This window comes from Dasypus novemcinctus, chromosome 4 (assembly GCF_030445035.2).
Source record: "Dasypus novemcinctus isolate mDasNov1 chromosome 4, mDasNov1.1.hap2, whole genome shotgun sequence".
NCBI classification, from domain to species: Eukaryota; Metazoa; Chordata; class Mammalia; order Cingulata; family Dasypodidae; genus Dasypus; species Dasypus novemcinctus.
The window spans coordinates 1,974,583-1,997,331 of record NC_080676.1 but is presented as its reverse complement, the minus strand read 5'-3'; the positions used below and the strand labels follow the sequence as shown (position 1 = coordinate 1,997,331).

The 22,749-nt window shown below is 37.9% G+C and overlaps 1 protein-coding gene across 6 annotated transcripts in view; it reads right to left on the bottom strand.

The window, feature by feature from the left end:
• Positions 1-22,749, bottom strand: part of LOC101441506 (transmembrane protein 108) — a 438,561-nt gene that overhangs the window by 242,232 nt on the left and 173,580 nt on the right. For 3 of the 6 annotated variants that reach the window (XM_071214504.1, XM_071214505.1, XM_071214507.1), the window contains one exon: positions 9,974-10,059. In XM_071214504.1, coding sequence (XP_071070605.1) covers positions 9,974-10,013 — 40 coding nt within the window. In that variant the 5' untranslated portion in view covers positions 10,014-10,059. The remainder of the gene's footprint in view (positions 1-9,973; positions 10,060-22,749) is intronic. The other 3 variants (XM_071214503.1, XM_071214508.1, XM_071214506.1) reach the window with 1 other exon arrangement.

Sequence of the window (22,749 nt, the reverse complement as noted above, 5' to 3'; positions counted from 1 at the left end):
GTACTGCATTTAATTGCCACTGTCTCTTTAGTTGTTCTTGTTTTTAATTGGGGAAATATGCATACAACATAAATTTTCCCATCCCGTCTGCTCCCAAACAGACCATCCAGTGGGATCAGTGACACTTACAATGTCCCACACTCCTCACCATTATCACCAGAACTTTCCTATCACCCAAACAGAAACCCTGCATCTATTATGCCTTAACTCCCCATTTCCCTTCCCCATCCTGATAACCTGCACTCTACTCTGTCGCTATGAGTTTACATATTGCAGTTATTTCATATATGTGGAATCATACAATACCTCTCCCTTTTATGTCTGACTTATTTCACCCAACATGTCTTCAGGGTATCCATACAGTTCCACGCATTCATTCCTTTTTAAGGCTGAGTAACAATTCCATTGTATGTATATTCCACATTTTGTTTGTTTATCTGCTGATGGACATTTGGGTTGCTTTCACCTTTTGGCTATTGTGAGTAATGCTGCAATGAACACTGGTGTATGAATATCTGTCCAAGTCCTTGCTTTAAATTCTTTTGGGTTTATAGCTAGAAGAGAGCCTTCTGGTAGTTCTTTGTGTAATTTTTTGAGAAACTGCTAAACTGTTTTTCACAGAGGTTGTACCATTTTACATTCCAACAATGACCAAGGGTTCTTCCTATTTCTCTACATCTTCTTCAGCACTTATTATTTTCTGTTTTTCTAATAATAGTTATTCTAGTGAGTGTGAGGTGGTAACTCATTGTGATTTTGATTGCATTTCATGTGCTTACTGGCCATTTGTATATCTTCTTCAGAGAAATGCCTATTCAAATTCTTTGCCCTTTTTTTTTTTTTTAATTTGTGTTGTTTCTCTTTTTGTTGTTAAGTTGTAGGAGTTCTTCACATATTCTGGATATTAGACCCTTATAAGATACATGGTTCCCAAATATTTTCTCCCATTCTGTTGGTTCTATGCTCTTATTTCTTTAAGAATAAACTCTTTAGCCTCAGGGTTGATATATTTTCAAGGGGAAGGAGACAGACAGCCTAACAGCCATTTGCCAGCTGAGGCATTCTCAAATTGGTATTTTTTAAGTATGGAAAGAGGTAACAATAATTTGGAAGAGAATCAGTGGTAAGCCAAGAAGTCTTAGCCCAGAATCCAAGCCCTAAACCATTGCTGGCATTCTGTTACTCTCCATGGAGGTTGACACCAGGCAGTGTAAAAGGCAAGCAAAGACAGAACTTCACTGGTGAAGGAGGAAACAAATGAAGATCCCTTACAGAGTGACAATATTTTGTGACTGCATATAACATCTAAAAGAGAATACATATATTTCTGGAGTCAACATTTGTTTGAACCTTAATACCATGTCAGGTATAATTTATATCAACTCTCTCTCCTTGTCCTAAGGAAAATGTCTTCTCACTTATCAGGGGAAACAAACCATGAAGAAAGAATGCAAGAGCCAAATTCAGTTAGTAGCTGCCCAGGTCCTGTATCTCCAGTTTCCAAAGGGAAATTCCTTTGTTCCATAGGGCCCATATGAGCTGAGAGGTGGAAATACAGATGGCTTTGCCTAGAATTGGTCCTAAAGGATAATCTAGTGGCAGAAACTCAGGGAGTTCATTGCCCAGTTAGCCATAATCCAACCTAATAATTGGGACTTTATCCATACAAGTGTTTCCATACTGTAATATATAATTGATGGCATGTGAGAGTTTAATTGGCAGCATTTTTTTCTTTCTTAGTGGTTCATAAAATAACACTGTATATCTTACAATGACATCTTAGATTTGACAAAATATGGTATTAAATATTTACTGAGTCCCAATATTATTCAAGCCCTAAATGACTAGACTGGAGATAGGAGACTGAATGAAACAGATCCCCAGTCCTGAGGAGCATGAAGACAAAAAAACAAGCACATGCACACCCAGAGCTAAATCTTTTGTAGCGAATGGAATATCAGTTACAATGTTGGGAGTACATTGTGTGGGCAGCTACTGGATGGAGTGATGGGTGGTGGGGAGTGGGGGGGCAGTGAAGTGGAGAAGTGGTGACAGGTGAGGCTGAACAGGTAGTCTGGATCCAGACTATTACCTACTTGAACGCTGGCCTAGGGAATTTGAAGGTTACCACCTAGGTCTGTAGTTCTCAAATGTTTTGGTCTCAGGATCCCTTCACTCTCTTAAAAATTACTAAGGGCCCCAAAGAGCCTGTGTTTACATGGGTTATAGCTATTGATATTTATTCTTTAAAAATTAAAGCTAGGAAATTAAAAAAATATTAATTAAAAAATAATAAACTCAATACATGGTAATATAAGTAACATTTTTCAAAGAAAAATAACCATATCTTCTAAAACAAAAAGAAGTGGAGAAGGGTGGATATTGTTTTACATTTTTGTAGTTTCTTTAATGTCGGGCTTATAAGGACAGCTGGCTTTCCTATCTGTGTCTGCATTCAATCTGTTGTGATACATTGTTTTCGCTGAAGAATATGAAGAAAATCTGGCTTCCAAGGGAAGGTCTCATGGACTTCCTGGAAAGGTTTTAGGGATTCCCAGTGGTTTGTGGATCACACCTTGAGAACTGTTGTTCTAGGTGATGATGGAAACCCATAGAAAGATTATCAGCGGATGATAGACAATTAATTCTGTAGCAATATGGGAATGAATTAGAAAAGAAGAGGTTGGATAATAGGGTGACAAAGGGAAACAATTAAAATAGCCCAGGCAAGAATATAGGAAGCCCTTCATTTAAAATAGGTGGTGGGGATGCAGAGGAATGAATGGATTCACAACATGTTAGAGTCAGTGGGAGCTGGTAACCAAAGGCAGCCAGGCAGCAGAAAGCAAGGCAAGGATGACCTCAGGTATTCAGGTTTGGATGGTGATGATAAAGGGTACAGATTAAGACACATGAAGATCATTTCTGGTGTCCACTGGCCAATCAGGAAAGGAATAAGCCAGAAAGAGAAATAATCTGATCATTTCAGACTCATGACTCAAGGAGATCTAGACAGAGGGACCTTCTGTTACTTAAGGCAAGCCCTGGGAAGCTTACCTGTTTAAACAGCAATACTCAGTACTATTTAAAAGTGATGTCAAAATAGTGTTTAAGAAGTTCAACATTATTCTCTTTAAAATGCAAATATCCCTGAGATTTAAGGAGGGAGGGAGCTCCTTAACGCTCCTTAACTAATCAAGCACACATTTACCATTAGTTAGTTTAGTCAGATTGCTTTTCATCTTAAAGGAACACACAAGAACTTCAGATCACTGCAGGGTAAATGGCCTGCATAGGTACCATGGTGGGGACTTTGGGTGAACTATGGGATAAGGGTCAGCAAGGAGGAAAAAGAGGGAAAATGTTCATCTCTTGCAGGGGTATTACTATATGGATATTTCTAGTTTAAGAAGTGAGTTGAGGGAAGAAGGAAGTCATTGGGCAGCTGGTAGGCAAGGAGTGGTATTTAGAGCTGGGAAAGTACCAAAAACAATTTGCTTACTTTAAAGTATTTTCAGGAGCTTCTATTTAGTTCCAGGATTACATGAGAGGCAGAAAATCCTATTAGAAAACAGGTTCCAAGAGGTAATGAATTATACCCCCAGACAGCTTTTCATTATGCCTGCAAGTGTCAACAGAGACAAGTAATATGGATTGGGGGAGTGTATAATTGAAGTTTGTGATTGAGACACAATCCCCACTTTCTAGAGAAAAAGGGCAGAAAAGAGAGCATACTTTTCCTTCTTAACTGTACAGGCTATGAGCCCAAATCCATATGCATAAATTAGGGGCCTGTGCACAGCTCTCTGGGTTAAGCAAAGCATTGGCCAAGTACATGCAGGGGATATAAGAGTAGGCAAGCAGGATGGACCAGGAACAACACAGAGCATGATTTTAAGAAATTCAAAGATTCTAGATGTACAGCAAACACCTAAGTTAGTCAATCAATCACTCTTTAAGTAGAATATCCAACAACATTTATTTGAATAAATGTTGCTATGTTAAACTTATTTTCACCAGATCATAATAAATGTACTTGCCTTCTTAACAATGAAGTAACAAATTTCCATACACAGCACCCAGGCAGAGACCAAATCTGCTAACTTGTTACTTAGCGCCTCACCAGCAGTGCCATGTGCTTGAGGGGTGTGATGATGTTCCTTACTCTCTACTATTAAACACTTTTTAAAAAATTGTAATGTGGTCTGGGAAAGGTAGTGTTGGCCAGGTCAATTTCTTCCTCTGCAGAACAGGGCCAATGATAATTAGCCCCTCTTACCTTATAAGATTGCTACAAGGACCAAATTATGGAAAAATGCTTATAAATTGGAAAGCCCCGTGCAAATGCTACAGCAGAGCTCCCCATTAGGCTGACTCATCTCTTCAGACAGCAAGTCCTACTGCAGGAACTGAAATTTACAGTAGGTATTCTACATGCCTGGTTATCTGACTCAATGTGCACCTTTTATAAGAGGTGGGCATATCATGATTAAAATATAAGGCTCACTGAAGTTAACTGCTTTACATAAGTAAGTCATCTAGTCTGCTGGCTTGAAATCCCAGGTGTTCTTGGTGAATTCTAGTGGGCCCTAGTTTCACCCTTAATTTATTACTTAGGTCTAAAAAAGAATAATGAATGACAGTATTTGGTTTCTACAGAATCACAAAGGTCCTCATGCCTTCATTTGTTACAAGGTATCCTCTAAAATGTGGTAAAACTTCCCAAAGGGCTAAAAGGCTGGTGGGATGAAATGCTGAATAGTAGACCATGGCATGAAGTCCAAAAAATAAAGCAATGGTAAAGACAGGTTGTCATAAAAGTGAAATATTAAACCTTGTACACCAATGTTCACAGCAGCATTATTCACAATAGCTAAAGGTGGAAACAACCCAAGTATCCACTCATGGATGAACGCATAAACAAAATGTGGTCTACCCATAGAATGGAGTACTATACAGCCATAAAGAGTAATGAAGTGCTACTGATACTTGCTACAACATGGATGAACCTAGAAAACATTATGCTAACTGAAAGAAGCCAGACACAAGAGGCCATAGAGTGTATGATTCCACTTATACAAAATATCTAGAATAAGCAAATTAACAGAGTTGGGCCGGTCCTTAACTTATTCATCTGTATCACTTCTTCATCTTGAAGCACGTACCTTTGGAATGAATAAAATGATGAAGGTAAATTGATCAGTAAGTGCCTGGAACACTCAGAGAGAGTACCTTCTATAATCAGGAGTTCTTAACTTTTTCTGTTCTATGGACCCCTTTGTGAGTCAGATGAAAACCATGGACCCCTTACTAAGTCCACACTATATTGTATATTATTTAATAAATATATCACACCTACATCAATATGTCCCCACAAGAAAAATGTTTTTTGAATTTCAGTTCAAGCTCAAGGACCCCTTGCTAAGAACCCTTGTTCTATAATGATGATGATCATGATTATGAACTGGCTAATATACTGTAGTAATTAATTGCGTGTGTGTGTTTTTTTTTATTAAACAAATACATATGCTTTGTGATAGATTAAAGATGACGGCAAATTCTTACTACTTTTCCCCTTGAGAACTGGACGCTAATTCCCCCCCTTTGAATCCAGGTTGGTCTTAGGGACTGCCCTGACCAATAGAATGTGGCAGAAGTATTGTTCTATTACTGTCAAGATCAGTTCATAGGAAACTTTGTTGATTTTGCTGGGACCTCAAAGCTGTGAGCTGCCATGTAAGGAGTCTGACTACCCTGCTGTATAAGGGCAATGTCTAGTAAAAGAAGACAGACCATTATGCCAGGCCCTTGATATTGACGATTATACTTATGAAGCTTTTCTTGTGAAATTGAAACAGCCTAGTATTAGAGGTTGCCTAAGAGTTACTTCCTGAAACCCTCCTTGTTGCTTCAATGTGGCCTCTCTCTAAGCCAAATTCAGCATATAAATGCACTACCTCCCCTCCCCAACCCCTTCCCCCCAGCATGGGACATGACTCTCAGGGATGAACCACCCTGGCTCCAAGGGATTATTACCATTCACCAACTAGCAAAGCATCTGGAAAAAGACCCTGACCAAAAGGTAAATACAAATGAGTTTTTATGGCTAAGAAATTTCAAAGTGAGTCAGGAGGTCATTCCAGAGGTTAGGCTTATGCAAGTCTAGGCAGTATTTCATTGACTGCCACAGTAAACAGTGCACAGTAGGGCTCCAAAGGGCTCCAGAGACATCCGGAAATGAAAAGCAGGGCAGACAGCTCAGGAATTTGGCACCCTGTCAGTAGGCCTCACTTTGGAATATATGTTCCCAGTGTAATAGAATTAGACTCATTTATAGGTTCTCTACATATGGCTCTCCTGCCCCTTTTATTTGAACCTATAATTAGCAATATACTTGATAAATATATATCCCAGAGACTTAAATCTTTTGTCTGTTCATGTGCCAGTTGAGCCCTGAATTTCAGCAGAGTTGCAACACCTACTCTCCAGTTCATTGGACTCACCTAGAACCAACAAGTAGATAATGATGGACAATACCCATCCTAAGAAACAGAGAGTGTCTGCAACTGCAAGCAAGAAAGCTCCATCTGTATGCACCATGGGATCTGCTTTTAATTAAAAGCAGAGTGGGCATCACCATACCCAAATCCTCAAGACCGGAGAATGAACAATCTTGGACTAAATGGACTAAAGTAGACTTACTATTATTCTACTATAGACTTATTATTAATCTAGCAATGGAAGAACTCTTAGCATTGATGCAAAGGCAGTGGCCCCCAGAGATTCCGAGAGATGGGAGAGGGAAGAATAGGTACAATATGGGGGCATTTTTGGGACACTGGATTTGTCCTGCATAACACTGCAGTGATGGATAAAGGCCATTGTATATTTTCTTATAACTTACAAAATTGTGCAGGACAGAGTGTAAAGTGTAATGTAAACTGTAGTCTGTGGTTAGTAGCAATGCTTCAATGTGTTCATCAATTGTAACAAATATACCACACTAATGAAAGATGTTGTTAATGTGGGAAAATTTGGGAGGGGAAGGGAGTGGGGCATATGGGTATCCCTTATATTTTTTAAGTAACATTTACATAATCCAAAGCTTCTTTAATATATAATATAAAAAATTAATTGAAGAAAACCAAAACTATATAAATTAGTCAAATTATATATTTTTAGAAAATGCTAGATACACGTCAGTTATATAATAAAGAATAAAATGAGGAGACTTAAAAACAAACAAACAAGCCTCTGGAAGAAGGAGATGTCCTACCAGGTCAGCTGTTCCGGCCCATACCCACTGGAGCCATATCAGCCCAGTCCCCAGACACTACAGAACAGAGACCAGCAGATTCTGCCAAGCCCTGCCCAAATTGCAGATTCATGAACAAAATAAATTACTGTCATTTCTTTAAGCCACAAAGTTTTGGGGTGGTTTGTTATGTGACGAGATAAGAGCACTACATCATTTTCCCCTCAAATTTAAAAAAAAAATCAGTTTTCTGAGTTACGGAAAATAACATATTAAGTTTGCATTGACTTCAGTTACCAAATCCATTTAGATACCACAAAAAGATTTTCTGTTAATGGACAGTTTGTGAATCCCAAAAAAAGAAATAGTATGTTTGTAAACTAATCTATTCCTCTGGGTGTGGCACCATTTGATTGCATTGAATTCAGCTGAATGCCTTTGATTAGATTACTTGATAAGATTGCTTTAGGGATTTTGATTGGACTACGTCAGTGGGTGTGACTCAGGTTGAGTCCCCATCCCCTAGCTGTGTCTGATATAATGGATTCACACACACAGGGGAAAAAAAAGAAGCCACCCTATTTGATCCTGCCACGTAAGAGGGAGGACTGCTTAAGCACAAAGTCCCAAGGGGCTGGGCCCATGGAGCAGCTCAAGAGGAGACAGTGAGCCTGGAGCGGAAGGCTGAAATCTCAGCAGAGACGGACGCCATCTTACTTTACTACCCGGCAACATGCCAGGATCAATAGCTGCTGACGTTGAGAAAGCATCTCTGCCAATGCCTTAATTTGGATATTTCATGGCCTTGGAACAGTTAGCTTTTACCCCAAATAAATCTCCACTATAAAAGACAACAGATTTCTGGTACTTTGCATTAGCACCACTTTGACAAACTAAAATAGTTTATACAGGCATAACTTAACCACTGGCAACAAATGACATACATGAGCTATTGTTTGTATATGTGGTGTATACATTGCATAGGTTGAGTTATCTAGGATTTTACACACATTTTACTATCTTTCCAATTACTTTCATAGGGAAAAAAGTTATGTAGAAGAGCTTTCATCTCACTGAACTTGTGAAAACCGTTACCTGAAGTGAAACTAATTGAATCTAGAGCTGAAGTGCTCTGCCCCACCAGTTCTGGACAAAGTAGAATTCAGACTCAAATCAGGCTACTAGTGATCGGTGGGTGTTTGCATTTCCCATCAAGGTTTGCAAACAATGGAAGTGTTGAGATAGTTGATTTCTGTAGCTGTCCGGTTGTTTGAGGAAAAGCCCTTAGCTTTCATGCATGCTCAAGTTGGAAGGATGGGCTTTATCATAGCATAAGACTTGTCTCTGAACCTTAGAATACCTTTTAAATAATATATGACCTTGTAATATTATGCAAACTTTGTGGCATACAATCAGCATAGGCTAACTGAGTAAGCATTTTGCTGCCTCCCAGATCTATTACGCTCTTTCTCATTTCCACATATTTCTTCTCCCTGCAAAGCCTCCTTCTCCTTTGAGTGAGAGAAGAGAGTGAAATCCTATTCATCCTTCAAACAGCCCCAGTGTTCAACCTCCTCTCCCCAACCAAGGCAGAGCACTAGTGACACTGCTTCTTCAATCTGTAAAGTCTTTTCTCTAACAAACACGTTTATTATTAAAAAACAAAAATAAAAAGCCCACAGTCCAATAAAACACACGGAGAAAGAGCATGAGAGAGTCCCTATAACTGGCAATTTCCACCAGGCTGAAAAGAGACTAACATGATCTGTGTTTCAGAGATTAGGATTCAGCAGAAGAGATGAGTCCATTACAACACTTCTGCTGCCTGTACTTAGCACTGAGGCTGCAACATAACCTGAGTTGTTCATTTCTAAGCACTCACTGGTGATTTGTATCACAGTCTCTTCTCATTTTACATTCTTGGAAAAATTTAACAAGGAACCACTCAGCATAGGAAAGACAGGTCTTTGATTTACCTCAAGAAGAACCTGACAAGCACAATGAAAACAATGGCTTTGAGTTTCCCAACTCCACGGCTTTGGGCTGACCTGGAGTGACACTCAATGCTTGCCTAGGTAGGTCAATTTGAACATGGAACCCACTGATTGGTATTGGCTTTTACATTTCTCCAGGGAGCAATTCTAATCCCAAAGGCTGTAAAGTCTCTGAATGGCAACTGACACTTTGGGACACAATCCCCAAAACACACGAGCAACATACTGAAGGTCATAATGGAACACTCCTTATTCTACCACAAAACTTGGAGAAATCACATTCTCAGCACTTGTTATTTGGGAACCAAATCTACATATGCGTAACATTCCAAGCCAAAGGCTGTACAGCCACTGAATGGTAACAGGTTCTATGTGGCAAAATCCACAAAACATCATCCCTCACCCATTAGGAACCTACAGATGGGCATACTGGAATACCCTTTATCGTATCACAAAACAATGAGCAATAATGTTTTTTGACACCCATTACTGAGTGAATTATGCTCAACATATCAACTTAGAATTATTATAATGGAGTCTACATTACAACTGATATACAAGGCAATGATACTTTAAGCATCTAGAAGAAAAAATAGAGGGAAATTTTACTGCCATTCCTTACTGAACAAACCCTGGTCTTTGAGAAAGTGCTTACGTTTCTGGAACTTGGTAAACAGTAACACTGGTATACTCCAGGAAAGAAAAAAATATGGTATTAACTTACTTAACAGTTGGCAATAGAGGGCCTGTAAACTTCTCTTCATGGTATCATCTGGTCCTGCTTGTCCTCCAGTTTATTCATGATTCTGTCTGGGAAAATGGGGGAAGAAAATGTTATATCCCGAGCACATAATTCAAGTCAATAATCAAAAAGAACTGCATACAACATGACCCCTCTAAAGCCTAAAATAAAAGTTTTCCTTGAAGAGGAAGAATCCTGGGAGGGATAAACCACAAAAGTGAACTTATAATGGTCTATATTATAAAACTGCCCATCAATCAATTACCCAAACCCTGAAAAGATACGACTCCAATGAAGGAAATTCCGGATAGGCAGCTAGAGAGTGAGAATCAGGCTTCAGAACTTTTGACGGTTTCCAATGAACCTTCCCTGAATCTCTAGCCTTGAAACTGAAGGAGAATTGAGAAATTTCCTCACTAAGGTCTCTCACACACATGGACAAAAACAACAAAAAAACACACCAAAAATCTTTACCACACTTGAAGTTTTATTATTTTAAATAGCTTTTGCTATTATTTTCTGATTACAAAAGATACATCTGGCATAGAGTATTTTGAAAACACAGATAAGAATAACTAAGTAAATAGAAATTACTTGTTGTTCCATCACTAAAAGGCGATTATGGCTCACATTTTGTAGTGTATCCCTCCAGTCTTTGCAGCATGTGCATCTCTATTGGTCTGTCTCATTTTATGTAGTGTACATTTTAGTTTCTCTTCCTATCAGCAGAAACATCTTTCTGCTTTATCACTACTGTACTATTTTATTTTAAATGACATACAGTATTTCTTGGAGATAAATTTCTAGAAATGGAATTTCAAGGACATCATTTAATGTTTTTAGAATATATTACCAAATTGCCTTTCATCAGTACGATTATGAGAATATCCATTAGACTACACCTTATGCAATGGTGGAAATACATAATTTCTTTTCTTCAGCAAGTAAATAGGGAAACATTTCATCTTGTTGCTTTAATTTGCATCTTATATGTTTATTAGTCATTTGCCTTAACTCTAAAATTTTTTAGTTCACGTTCTTTAGCATTCTCTATTGGCATGCTGTACTCATTGTTTTCTCGTGATACCCCATTGGGACTGATTTATCTTTTTAAAAATTGGGATATAATGCATATAACATAAAATTCACTCTTTTGGGAAGCGGACTTGGCCCAATGGATGGGGCGTCCGTGTACCACATGGGAGGTCCACGGTTCAAACCCTGGGCCTCCTTGACCCGTGTAGAGCTGGCCCTCGTGCAGTGCTGATGCACCCAAGGAGTGCCCTGCCATGCAGGGGTGTCCCCACATAGGGGAGCCCCATGTGCAAGGAGTGCACCCCATAAGGAGAACTGCCCAGCGCGAAAGAAAGTGCAGCCTGCCCAGGAAGGGCGCTTCACACACGGAGAGCTGACGCAGCAAGATGACACAACAAAAAGAAATGCAGATTCCCGTGCCACTGACAACAACAGAAGCGGACAAAAAGAACATGCAGCAAAAGGACACAGAGAACAGATAACTGGGGGTGGGGAAGGGGAGAGAAAGAAATAAAATCTTAAAAAAAAAATTCACTCTTTCAAAGGGTACAATTCAGTTGGTTTTTAGTATGCTCACAAAATTGTACTATCATCACCACTATCTAATTTCAGAACATTTCCATCACCCCCAAAAAGAAATGCTATACTCACTAGCATTCACTCTCCATTTCCCCCTTCCCCCCAGCTCCTGGCAGCCACTAAGGTATTTTCTGCCTTCTTAGGTTTGCCTATTTTGAACATTTCATGTAAATGGCATCATACAATAAGTGGCCTTTAGGTCTAGCTCATTAGCATAATGTTTTCAAGGTTCACCCATGTTGTACGGCATACAGTTTCTTATCTATTTCTAAGAAATATGCGTGCATTCATGTGTGTATTAGACATCATTCCTTTTCCTGTTATATGTGTAACAAATGGTTTTCCCAATTTGCCACTGGATTTCTGCATTTTTGACTTACAGAAAGTTAAAATTGTTTTCCCTATTATGGTTTTGCGTCACCATACTTGGAAAAGCCTTCCTTAGTCCAGGATTACTTGTATAATTACTTGTATTTCTTCTGATATTTTTAGAATTTTATCACATTTTAAATAAGTATATATTCTTAAAAATGTTTCTGGTCTATTTGTTCTATTTTTTTTTTCTCTATTTGTGCATTCCTCCACTAGAACAATAAGTGTTGTTTAAATTAATCATTTTGTAGAATTAGTCCTCCATTAATACTCATTAAGATATGTCTTATTCTTTTACCTTGTCCCTCCCCCCCTACCAATTGGATCAACTTTAATGTCATTTTAGTAACTTCCAAGAAAAAAATTTCATTGGGATAAAAATTGGAATTATCTATTCCAATTACTATTTGCTTTAGTAATTTGGTAGAGACTTGATATCTTCAAAACAGAAGTGTGGTGAGGAGAAAAATAAACGATATTTGAAAACTTGTTGTTCTGGATATCAGAATTCCTTTCAGGGGGTGAAAAATGCTCTTCTGGGAGGGGGGAGCAATGGCTCAATGACTTCTTTGGTTAGACAAATAAAGGCCCTCTTGGGAAGTAGATTTGGCTCAACTCATAGAGCATCCGTCTACCACATGGGAGGTCCAGGGTTCAAACGCCGGGCCTCCTGACCTGTGTGGTGAGCTAGCCAATGCAGCACTGATGCATGCAAGGAGTGCCATTCCATGCAGGGTGTCACTCGCGTAGGGGAGCCCCATGGGCAAGGAGTGTGCCCCGTAAAGAGAGCCACCCAGCACGAAAGAAATGCAGCCTGCCCAGGAGTGGCGCCGCACACATGGAGAGCTGACGCAGCAAGACGACGCAAAAAAAAGAGACACAGATTCTCGGTGCTATTGACAAGAATACAAGTGGACACAGAACACACAGTGAATGGACACAGAGAACAGACTAATTTGGGGGGGAGGGGAAAGGGGAGAGAAATGAATAAAAAATAAAATCTTTAAAAAATAAAAATAAAAAAAAATAAAAGCCTTTGAGTGTGATTTGGATCAGTAAGAGAAGAAAAACAGATAACTAAATTGCTCTCTAGTATAAAATAACAGGAGACTTGAGATTTCAAAGACTAGGGAAGATGGATTAAGAGGCTGAGAAATCAGGGAGACTGAGGACAGATGTTAAAAAAAAGAGCTTGAGAGATAGGAAGAGGCATTTCTAAAAGACGGCAGCAGGTAGGATCGAATGATAAAAGATAAAGAAGAAATTGTCCACAGGCAGATGACCTGTGAATTTTAAGATGTCTAATAAATACATTTTCAATTCTTCTTGCATTATTCTGTTAGTGTTCACACCCTACATCTGCATTCCTTCTCTCCCGTGACACTCATCCAAACCGGTATCTCTAAAACCTAAGTAAAAGTCTTTTATATAAAATAGCTGGACAGCGGCAATGAGGAGGAGACTGTCCTAAGCCCAGATGACCCAGGGCAGTCAGAGCGAGCAGCCGCAGGAGCCACGAGCACTCGTTAGTGGGCACTTCTGGGAGTGCCACGGCCGTCGCAAGTCCTCAGTAAATTTTTGTTGATAACAAATGGATGGATGAATGAATAATCAAGCAACAGGACAGCAGAGCAGCAGCTGTAGTTTATACTGATCAAGGGGAACATTAGCTCCTTAGTTGTCTCTGGAAACTCTCAGAGATATTTGAGAAGGTAATAGACTTCCTACAATACATGGGATAGAGACATTTTATTCGAATACCAAAGAAACAACTGAGCCTGTAAGTTTGTGAGAAGTGGGATCATCTGGATTACAGTGGGCTATCCCAATTAGAAATGAACATACGGCCTGTTACTTAGTCAAAACTAATCTTCATGTAGGTTCTTATGTAGACATTTCTTTCATTTTAGGTTCTACAGGCTTGTCAAGTTAATTCCTAGGGATTTTATTTTTGTTGCCGCTGTAGTGGAATTTCTTTTTCCACTGTGTTTTATAATTTTCTCTATATGAAAATTACTGGGTTTCGTAATTCCTATTCATTTTGTGACCCAATTGCACCCACTGTGGTTTTTCCATTGAGTCTCCTGGGTCAATTGTGATGCTTTGATTAGATGGAGAGCCACAATAGATTCTATTAGAAGCTTCTTTTTAACCATTCAGTAGAAAACACGAATAATATCTATCTGGCCCCTCCTCAGGGGATAATTAAGGAGCTCCAAGGATGACAACTAATTTCTGGTATGAAATCCTAATAAAGCTCAGAGTTTTACAGCCAAAAGCATCAAGTGAAAGAAAAACAGAGAGGAGGAAGATGAAAACATTTAACCAGCTGCGCAGAGTCAGCAGCGCAGGTGCGGCCTCAGTGATGGTTAGCACAGGGACACAAAGAGGATGCAGGCCGGCCAGGCCATCCCTCAAGGCGAGCTGGCCAGGCAGAATCCTGCCTCACCCTTTGGCCTACACAGGACAGTTCTATCAGGGTCACTGACTTAGGAGAGAAACCTCTTACTTTCATGGACACGTAAAATGTTCCTGTGAGAAATGTTCATGAAATAAACAACCTATGATATAGTCACATGACGGACTATTATGCAGCTGTAAGAAGTCGTAAAGCACATGACAACATGGATGAACCTGGAGGACATTACGTTGAGCAAAGCAAGCCAGACACAACAGGGCAAATACAGCACGAATGCATTACTATGAACCAAATACATGCTGTGATACACTGAACGATTTTTAAAAAATTCTATGTATCTAGTTAAAAATATATATATATACACACACACATGCATACATAAAAAATAAGTTTTTGGAAAAGAAAAATAAATCACATACAAAGAAGAAAAAAAAGAAATGTCCATAAAGTTGGGGAAAAAAGTAGAAATGAACCAAAAGAGAAGCTCTGATACTACAAACTGACTTAAAATGACAAGTTCATCCTGAACAAATAAGGAAAAATAGCCAGGAAAACCCCTGGGGCAAAAAAAAAAAAGTGCAATAAGGTAGTCAGAGGGGAGTACTATCAGCCATACGAGACATGAAAACATACTCTAAAGCTTCTATATTTAAAACAGTTTGATATTGGAACATGAATAGACAGCCCAATGGAACGGAATAAAACATCTAGAAATTGACCCAAATACATATAAGAATTTAAGATATTATAAAAACAGCATGTAAAATCAGTGGTGGAACAGAACTTTTTAATAGATGTTGAGATAATGGCAGAGCAATGTAGAAAAAGACAAAATTGCATTCATTCCAAATACCATACACCTGCATAAATTCTAAATGGATTAGACTTTTAAATGTAAAAAGTGAAAGCATACAAGTACTAGAAGAAAATATGAGTAAATGCCTTCTATTACTTGGGAGAAGAGAAACTTTTCTAACTCTGAATCAAAATCTGAAGCAATAAAGAAAAAGATTAATAAAGTATTACATGCAAATTTACATAGTAAAAATACTATCCTCTATGATACTGCAATGACAGAGATCATTATAACATTTTGGCAAAACCTAAAAAATTCTGTGGTTCAAAGTGTAAACCATAATGTAAACTAAAAACCTTGATTAGCAGTAGTGCTTCAGTATTTGTTCAGCAGTTGCAACAAATGTATCACATTAATGTAGGATGCTATTAATAGGAAGAAACGTGCAGGCAAGTGTGCTGGGGAGCTTAATATGGGACTCCTCTATACATTCGATATAACTTTTCTTTAATCTAAAATTTCTTTAAATTTTTTTTTTAATTTTGAAAGAAGCATTAGATTATAGAAACATTACATCAAAAATATAGGGAATTCCCCAAATACCCCACCCCTCTTCCTCCCACATGTCCTACATTAACAACATCTTTCATTAGCATGTACATTTGCTACAACTGATGAACACAATATTGAAGCACTGTACCAACCAAGGGCTACAGTTTGCATCATAGTTTACATTTTGCCCTACACAATTTTATAGATTTTGCCTATATCCAACTTTGCAATGACATGCATGAGAATAATATGAAAAAATACAATTAAATAAAGATGCAGACGAAAAACTGGAAAATATGTTCAACTTATAACAGGCAAAGAGTTAATATTTTTAATATTAATATTCAAAAATAGAGAGGATGAAGTCCAACACGATTAAAGAAAAATGGGTTAGAGATATAAATAGATGATTCACTAAAAAAATGCATATAACTCTTCATGAAAAGATGTTCCAATCACTCAAAATAAGAAAATTCAAATTTAACTGCATTGAGATATCCCTTTTCACAGATACACAAAAGTCTCAAAGTCTTTCTTTTAAGCAACTCTGTTGGTGAGGCTAGGAAAAAGGCACTCATACATTATTGTTTAGAATGTAAAATGATATCAAAAAACGTATGCACTCAACAACAAATAACTCAATTTAAAAATGGGCAAAGGACTCAAAAGACATTTTTCCAAAGAAGATATACACATGGTCAATAAGCACACAGACAGATGTGTAACAACACTAAGCCGTTAGGGAAATGAAAATGAAAACCGTGAAAGTTACCATTTCACACCCACTAGAATGGTTACTATTAAAGAAAAGGAAGGGGAGTGCTGGCAAGAACCTGGAGAAAGGAATCTTTGTGCACTGTCAGAAGGAATGTAAAATACTGCAGCCATTGTGGAAAACAGTTTGATGGTTCTTCAGAAAGTCAGGCCCAGAATTACCATATGACATGGAAATCCCATTCTAGATATATACCCCAAAGAATTAAAAGTAGGGACTTGAACATATTAGTACACCAATGTTCAGTGGCATTTTTTACAACTGGTAAAAGGTGGAAGCATCCCAAGTGTCCACCAACGGAAGAATGGATGAACAAAATGTGGTACATACACACCATGGAATTTTACTCAGTCATTAAAAGGAATGAAGTTCTGGGGAGCAGGTGTTGCTCAAGTGGCTGAGCACCTGCTTCCCACACGGGAGGTCCCAGGTTTGGTCCACAGTGCCTCCTAAAAACAAAAGAGCAAACAGAAAAAAAAACAACTCAGGGGAGCTGATGTGGCTCAGTATTTGAGCATCGGCTTCCCACATGCAAGGTCCTGGGTTCAATTTCTGGCCGTGGTACCACAAAAAAAAAAGGAATGAAGTTCTGCTACATGCTTCAGCATGGATGTACTTTGAAGAAATCATGTTATATGGTGAGTGAAATAAGTCAAACAATACAGGACAAATATTTCATGATCTCACTTATATGAAATAATTAGAATATGCAAATTCAAAGACTCAGAAAGACTTAGGTCAAGAATGGGGAGTTAATGCTCAGTTGGTAGAGTTTCTGTTTGGGGTGAGAGAAAATAGTTTTGATAATGGATGTTGGTGATGGTAGCATAGTAGTGTAAATGTAATTAAAACCACTGAATTTTACTCTAGAACATGGTTAAAGGAAATTTTAAATTGTATATACGTTACTAGAATTAAAAAAGAAAAAAAAACCAACAAAAACCCATAGCATTATACAATACAAAGAGTCAACCCTAGTGTAAACTAGGATTATAGTTAAAAACATAATTATAATCTCATTCCATTAATTGTAACAGAGGAACCACACTAATACAAAATGCTAACAAAAGGGAAAACTGTGTGTGTTTGGGGGGGGTATATGGAAACTCTGTACTTTCTGTAAGATTTTTCTGTAAACCTATAACTGCTCTAAAAAAAAGTTTTAAAGTTATAGTCACATAAGGTAGACTTATTTTAAAAAAAAAACAAAATAAAAAATACATATATATTAATCTTTTGACCCAAGACCCCCAATTTTGGCTACCGGTCCCTATACTACCGCAACAAAATTTTAGAAGATGTAGATATAAGGATATTCAACCTCATAATATTTGTTAAGATAAAAGCCTATAAAGTACCCAAATAATCTATAATAAAGAACTTCACAAATAGAAAACTATGCAATTAAAAATAAGAATAAATGATCTCTATTTTTACTATGAAACAGTGTCCAATATATAGTGTTACATTACAAAAAACAAAAACAGGGAAGCAGACTTGGCCCAATGGATAGGGCGTCCGTCTACCACGTGGGAGGTCCACCATTCAAACCCCGGGCCTCCTTGACCGGTGTGCAGCTGGCCACGCTCAGTGCAAGGAGTGCGGCGCCGCAGGGGTGTCCCAGGAATGGCGCCGCACACATGGAGAGCTGACACAAGATGATGCAACAAAAAGAAACACAGATTCCCGTGTGCCGCTGATGAAGACAGAAGCAGACAAACAGAGCAAACGGAAACAGAGAACAGACAACTGGCGGGGTGGGGGCGGGGAAGGGGAGAGAAATAAAAAAAATAATAAATCTTTAAAAAAACAAAAAAACACCAAGGAGAAAGGAATGCACATCACGCTACCACTTGTCTTACATAAGGAAGGTAAAATAGAAATATATACATATATTTGTTTATATTAACATAAAAGGAAGGATAAACATATTTAAAATGGTTACCTATTGAGGAAAAAAGGGAATAGGGTGGAGGGAAGAGAGAGCTAAACTTCCCTCTCTCTTGACTGTACCTTATTTTGTCAATTTGACTTTGGAGTCATATAAATATTTTTAAGAACTATAAAATTAAATAGTTTGGAAATCCCTATTAACCAAAAGTAATATAAAACAAGTTGGACCTACTTGTATCCCTTGGTGGCATAACCACCCATGGAAGAGCTATTTGAAGTGACTTTGAAGCCATTATTGGAATGTATATCCCTAGTACACAACTAATGGACATAAAGGCCAGCTGCACACACACATTAAACTATTTTCATTTCAGCACCCATGTTGTTGATGGTAGTATTCGTACTTTCACTTAAATACAATGATGTGTATCATAAGATAAAGCAAATAAAGAGTCATGTTGGTGTCACTGTCATTTCTGGCATGGGGAAAAGGAATTAGACATAAGATCAATAAAATTAAGTCCAAATCTGTAAGTCTTGAATCCAAAGTATCAGTATGTACCCATTTTCTAAACATATGCATGCCAGCATGTACACATACACAAAGTACATATATATAATACTGCTCTGTCCACAGAAAAAGCCTCAAATAATGATCAACCCAGTAGCAATGAGAGCTCCTCGTGTCCAGACTGTGACCTTTAAATATCACTGCATTAAAAGCAGAGTCTTGAAAAAGGAATTAGGAGCCCTTCTGTATATAAAAGCTCTTACTAGTCACAGAAAGGCGATTTCTATACCAAAAAGAATAATAACTGCAATGGATGGACTGAATCACATTGGCTGTAACAATCAGTAAAATGGAAAAGTTATTGGAGAGTTGATATTTCAGAATGGTTAACTTTTGGTGTGATAATATTGTGGTTATGTTAAGAAAAAGAGCCCTTATATTTTAGAGATATTTAATGAAGAATTTTGAAATGATAGGTTTTGAAGATTTGTTTTAAAATAATCCAGTGGGGGTAGAGATGGGTAAGATGCAGATGAAACAGTATCAAACTAAGAGTAGAACAGTTGTTGAAGTTGGATAGTGAGAACAAGTACATTTCAATTACATACAAAAGTAAAGAGAATACTGTTAACAAACCTGTTCATTCTATGTTTGTGTATGTATAATGGAAAACAAAAGTATTTCCTTGTTCTCTTTTTTAAACAGCTCTTACCAATGATAAGAAAACAATTTACAGTGATGATTTTAATAAATTTTATTTCAAAATTTTTAAAAATTTGTATTTTATTATTTTTAAAATTATCATTACATTTTCTTATCAATGTTTTTGGTTATTTTGTTGGCTTCATTTTGGATCTCAGAAGGGTCACAACAGTGGCAGAGGTGGGTCACTGTGCAGGGTGTGAGTGACGGAGGGATGCACGGGAAGGGGTTCATCTGGGGCATGTCTCTAAGGCAAGTGAGTATGTTCAAGTTTTCACGGGACACTGTCTTGGTGGGTGGAGAGCCACACAATAACTGAAAGAATATTTAGTTACCATCCTGGGGAGTCCTGCTACATTCTGTAGTAGAACAGCAAGAATCCCGAGTACAGAGACAGTGCCTAGTGAAAGAAGACAGATCATTATGCCAGGTCTTTGACAGTGATGATTTATGAACATTTTCTAGTGAAACTGAAACTGAAATTCAGTCTAGTATTATATATTGCTAAGAGTTACCTCCTGAGAGCCTCCTTGTTGCTCAAATGTGGCCTCTCTCTAAGCTAAACTCAGCCTATAAATGTACTACCTTCTCACCCCTGACATGGGGGGATTCCTGAGGATGAGCCTCCCTGGCACCTAAGGATTATTACCACTCACCGACTAGCAATGCATCTGGAAAAAGACCTTGACCAAAAGGGGAAAATTGTAAATACAAATGAGTTTTTATGGCAAAGAGATTTCCAAGTGAGTTGGGAGGTCATTCTAGAGCTTAGGCTTATGCAAATCTCAGCAGGATCTCATTGACTGCCTTAGTAAACAGTGCCTCAAACAGTGGAGTTCCTGAGCTCTAGAGACACCCTGAAATGATAAGTAGGACAGACAGCTCAGGATTTGGCACCCTGTAAGTGGGCCTTTGGATTTACGCTGCCCAGTGTAGCAGAATTAGACTCATTTATAGGTTTTTTTACACATGGCTCTCCTGCCCCTTTTATTTGAACTTATAATACTATACTCATTAATTATATGTCCCAGAGACATAAATCTTTAGTCCATCCATGTGCCATTTGAGCCCTGAATTTCAGCAGAGTTGCAACACCTACTCTCCAGTTCATCGGACTCCCCAGAACAACAAGGAGATGATGATGGACAACGCTCATTCCAAGGAACAGAAGAGTGCCTGCAACTGCAAGCAGACAGCTCCATCCACCTGCCCCATGCGATCTAAGCCTCCTCTCAGTTAGAAGCAGAGTGGGCATCCCTATCCCCTCATCCTCAAGATTGGGGAATGAACAACTGAATAAAGTAGAACTTACGATTATTCTACTATAGATTTATTATACTTCTAGCAATGTAAGAACTCTTAGCATTGATGTAAAGACAGGGGTCACCAGAGGTCCCAAGGAATGGGAGAGAGAAGAATAGATGAAATATGAGGGCATTTTCGGGACATTGGATTTGTCCTTCCTGACACTATAGTGATGGATACAGGCCATTGTATATTTTGTCATAACTTACAAAATTATGCAGGACGGAGTGTAAATTGTAGAGCATGGTTAGCAGCAATGCTTCAATGTGTGTTCAATTGTAACAAATGTCCCACACTAATGAAGGAGGTAGTTATTGTGGGAAAGTGTCAGAGATGGAGGAAGTGGGGCATATGGGAATCCCTTATACTTTTAAAGTAACACTTTAAATCTAAAGCTTCTTTAAAAACAAAAAAAATATTAAAAAAAATAAAGTATATAATTCAATGGTCTTTAGTATATTTACGGAGTTGTGTAACCATAATATTCTGAGAACATGTTCATCATCCTGAAAAGAAACACGCATCCATTCCTGCCCCTGTGACACAGCCCCTCCCCAAGCTAATACCCCCTAGCCCTAGGCAACCATTATTTTCTATCTCTAGAGATTTGCTTTTGCTGGACATTTCACATAAGTGAGAGTATACAAGGTGTGGCTTACTGTGACTGGCTTTTCTCATTTAGCAAGTGTTTTGGAGATTCGACTATGTTGTAGTTCTTCATTCCTTTTTATGGTGGGAGGTTTTTCAGTTATATGAATATGCCACATTTTGCTTATCCATTAACCTATGATCATGAAGATTTAGGCCTGTGTTGTTTTCTCACAGTTTCACACTTTTAGCACTTACATTTAGGTCTATGACCCATGTTAAGTTAATTTTTGTATATGGTGTGAGGCTGGGATCCAGCCTGTAGATATCCAATTGTCTCAGTACCATGTTGAAAGACTACTTGTTCTTCATTTATTTTCTTGGCCCCTTTGTTGAAAATCTGTTGAACACAGATGTTAGTGTTTATTTCTTGACTCTCAATTCTATTTCTGGACACAGAGTCTATGTCTATACTTATGCCAATACCACATTGTCTTAATGTAGATTTGGAGTAAGTTTTGAAACCATAAAGTGTGAATATAACAACTTTTTTTTTTCTTTTTCAATATTGTTTTGAGTATTCTGGGTCCTTTGTATTTCAATATGAATTTTGGATGTCAATATCTGTAAAAAAAAAAAAAAAAGGCAGCTAGGATTTTTAGAGGGATTACACTGAATCTGTAGTTCACCTGTGGGGAGGACTGACATCTTAACAATATTAAGTCCTCTGATTCATGATCATGAGATGTATTTCTGTTTATTTTGGTCTTCTTTAATTTCTTTCACCAACATTTTTATAGTTTGTCATATATAAATATGACACTTGTTTAAAAAATTTATTCCTAATAAATTTTATTCTTTCTGAGGCTAAAGCAAATGGAATTGTTTTTTTTCATTTTTCAGATTGTTCACTGCTAGAGTACAGAAATACAAGTGAGTTTTTTATATTGATCTTATATAATATAATCTTGCTGAACTCGTTTATCAGTTTTAATAGTTTTTAGTGGATTCCTAGGGATTTTCTATATTCAAGATATACAAGATTCTTGCCTTCTGCAGATACAGGTAGTTTTACTTTTTCCCTTACAATCTGGATACCCTTTATTTCTTTTTTCCTTTATTATATTTTTCTTTTCTGACTAATTGCCTTGGCTAGAACCTCCAGTATAATGTAGAATAGAAGTGGCAAGAGTAGACATCCTTGTTTTGTTTCTGATCTTAGGCGGAAAGA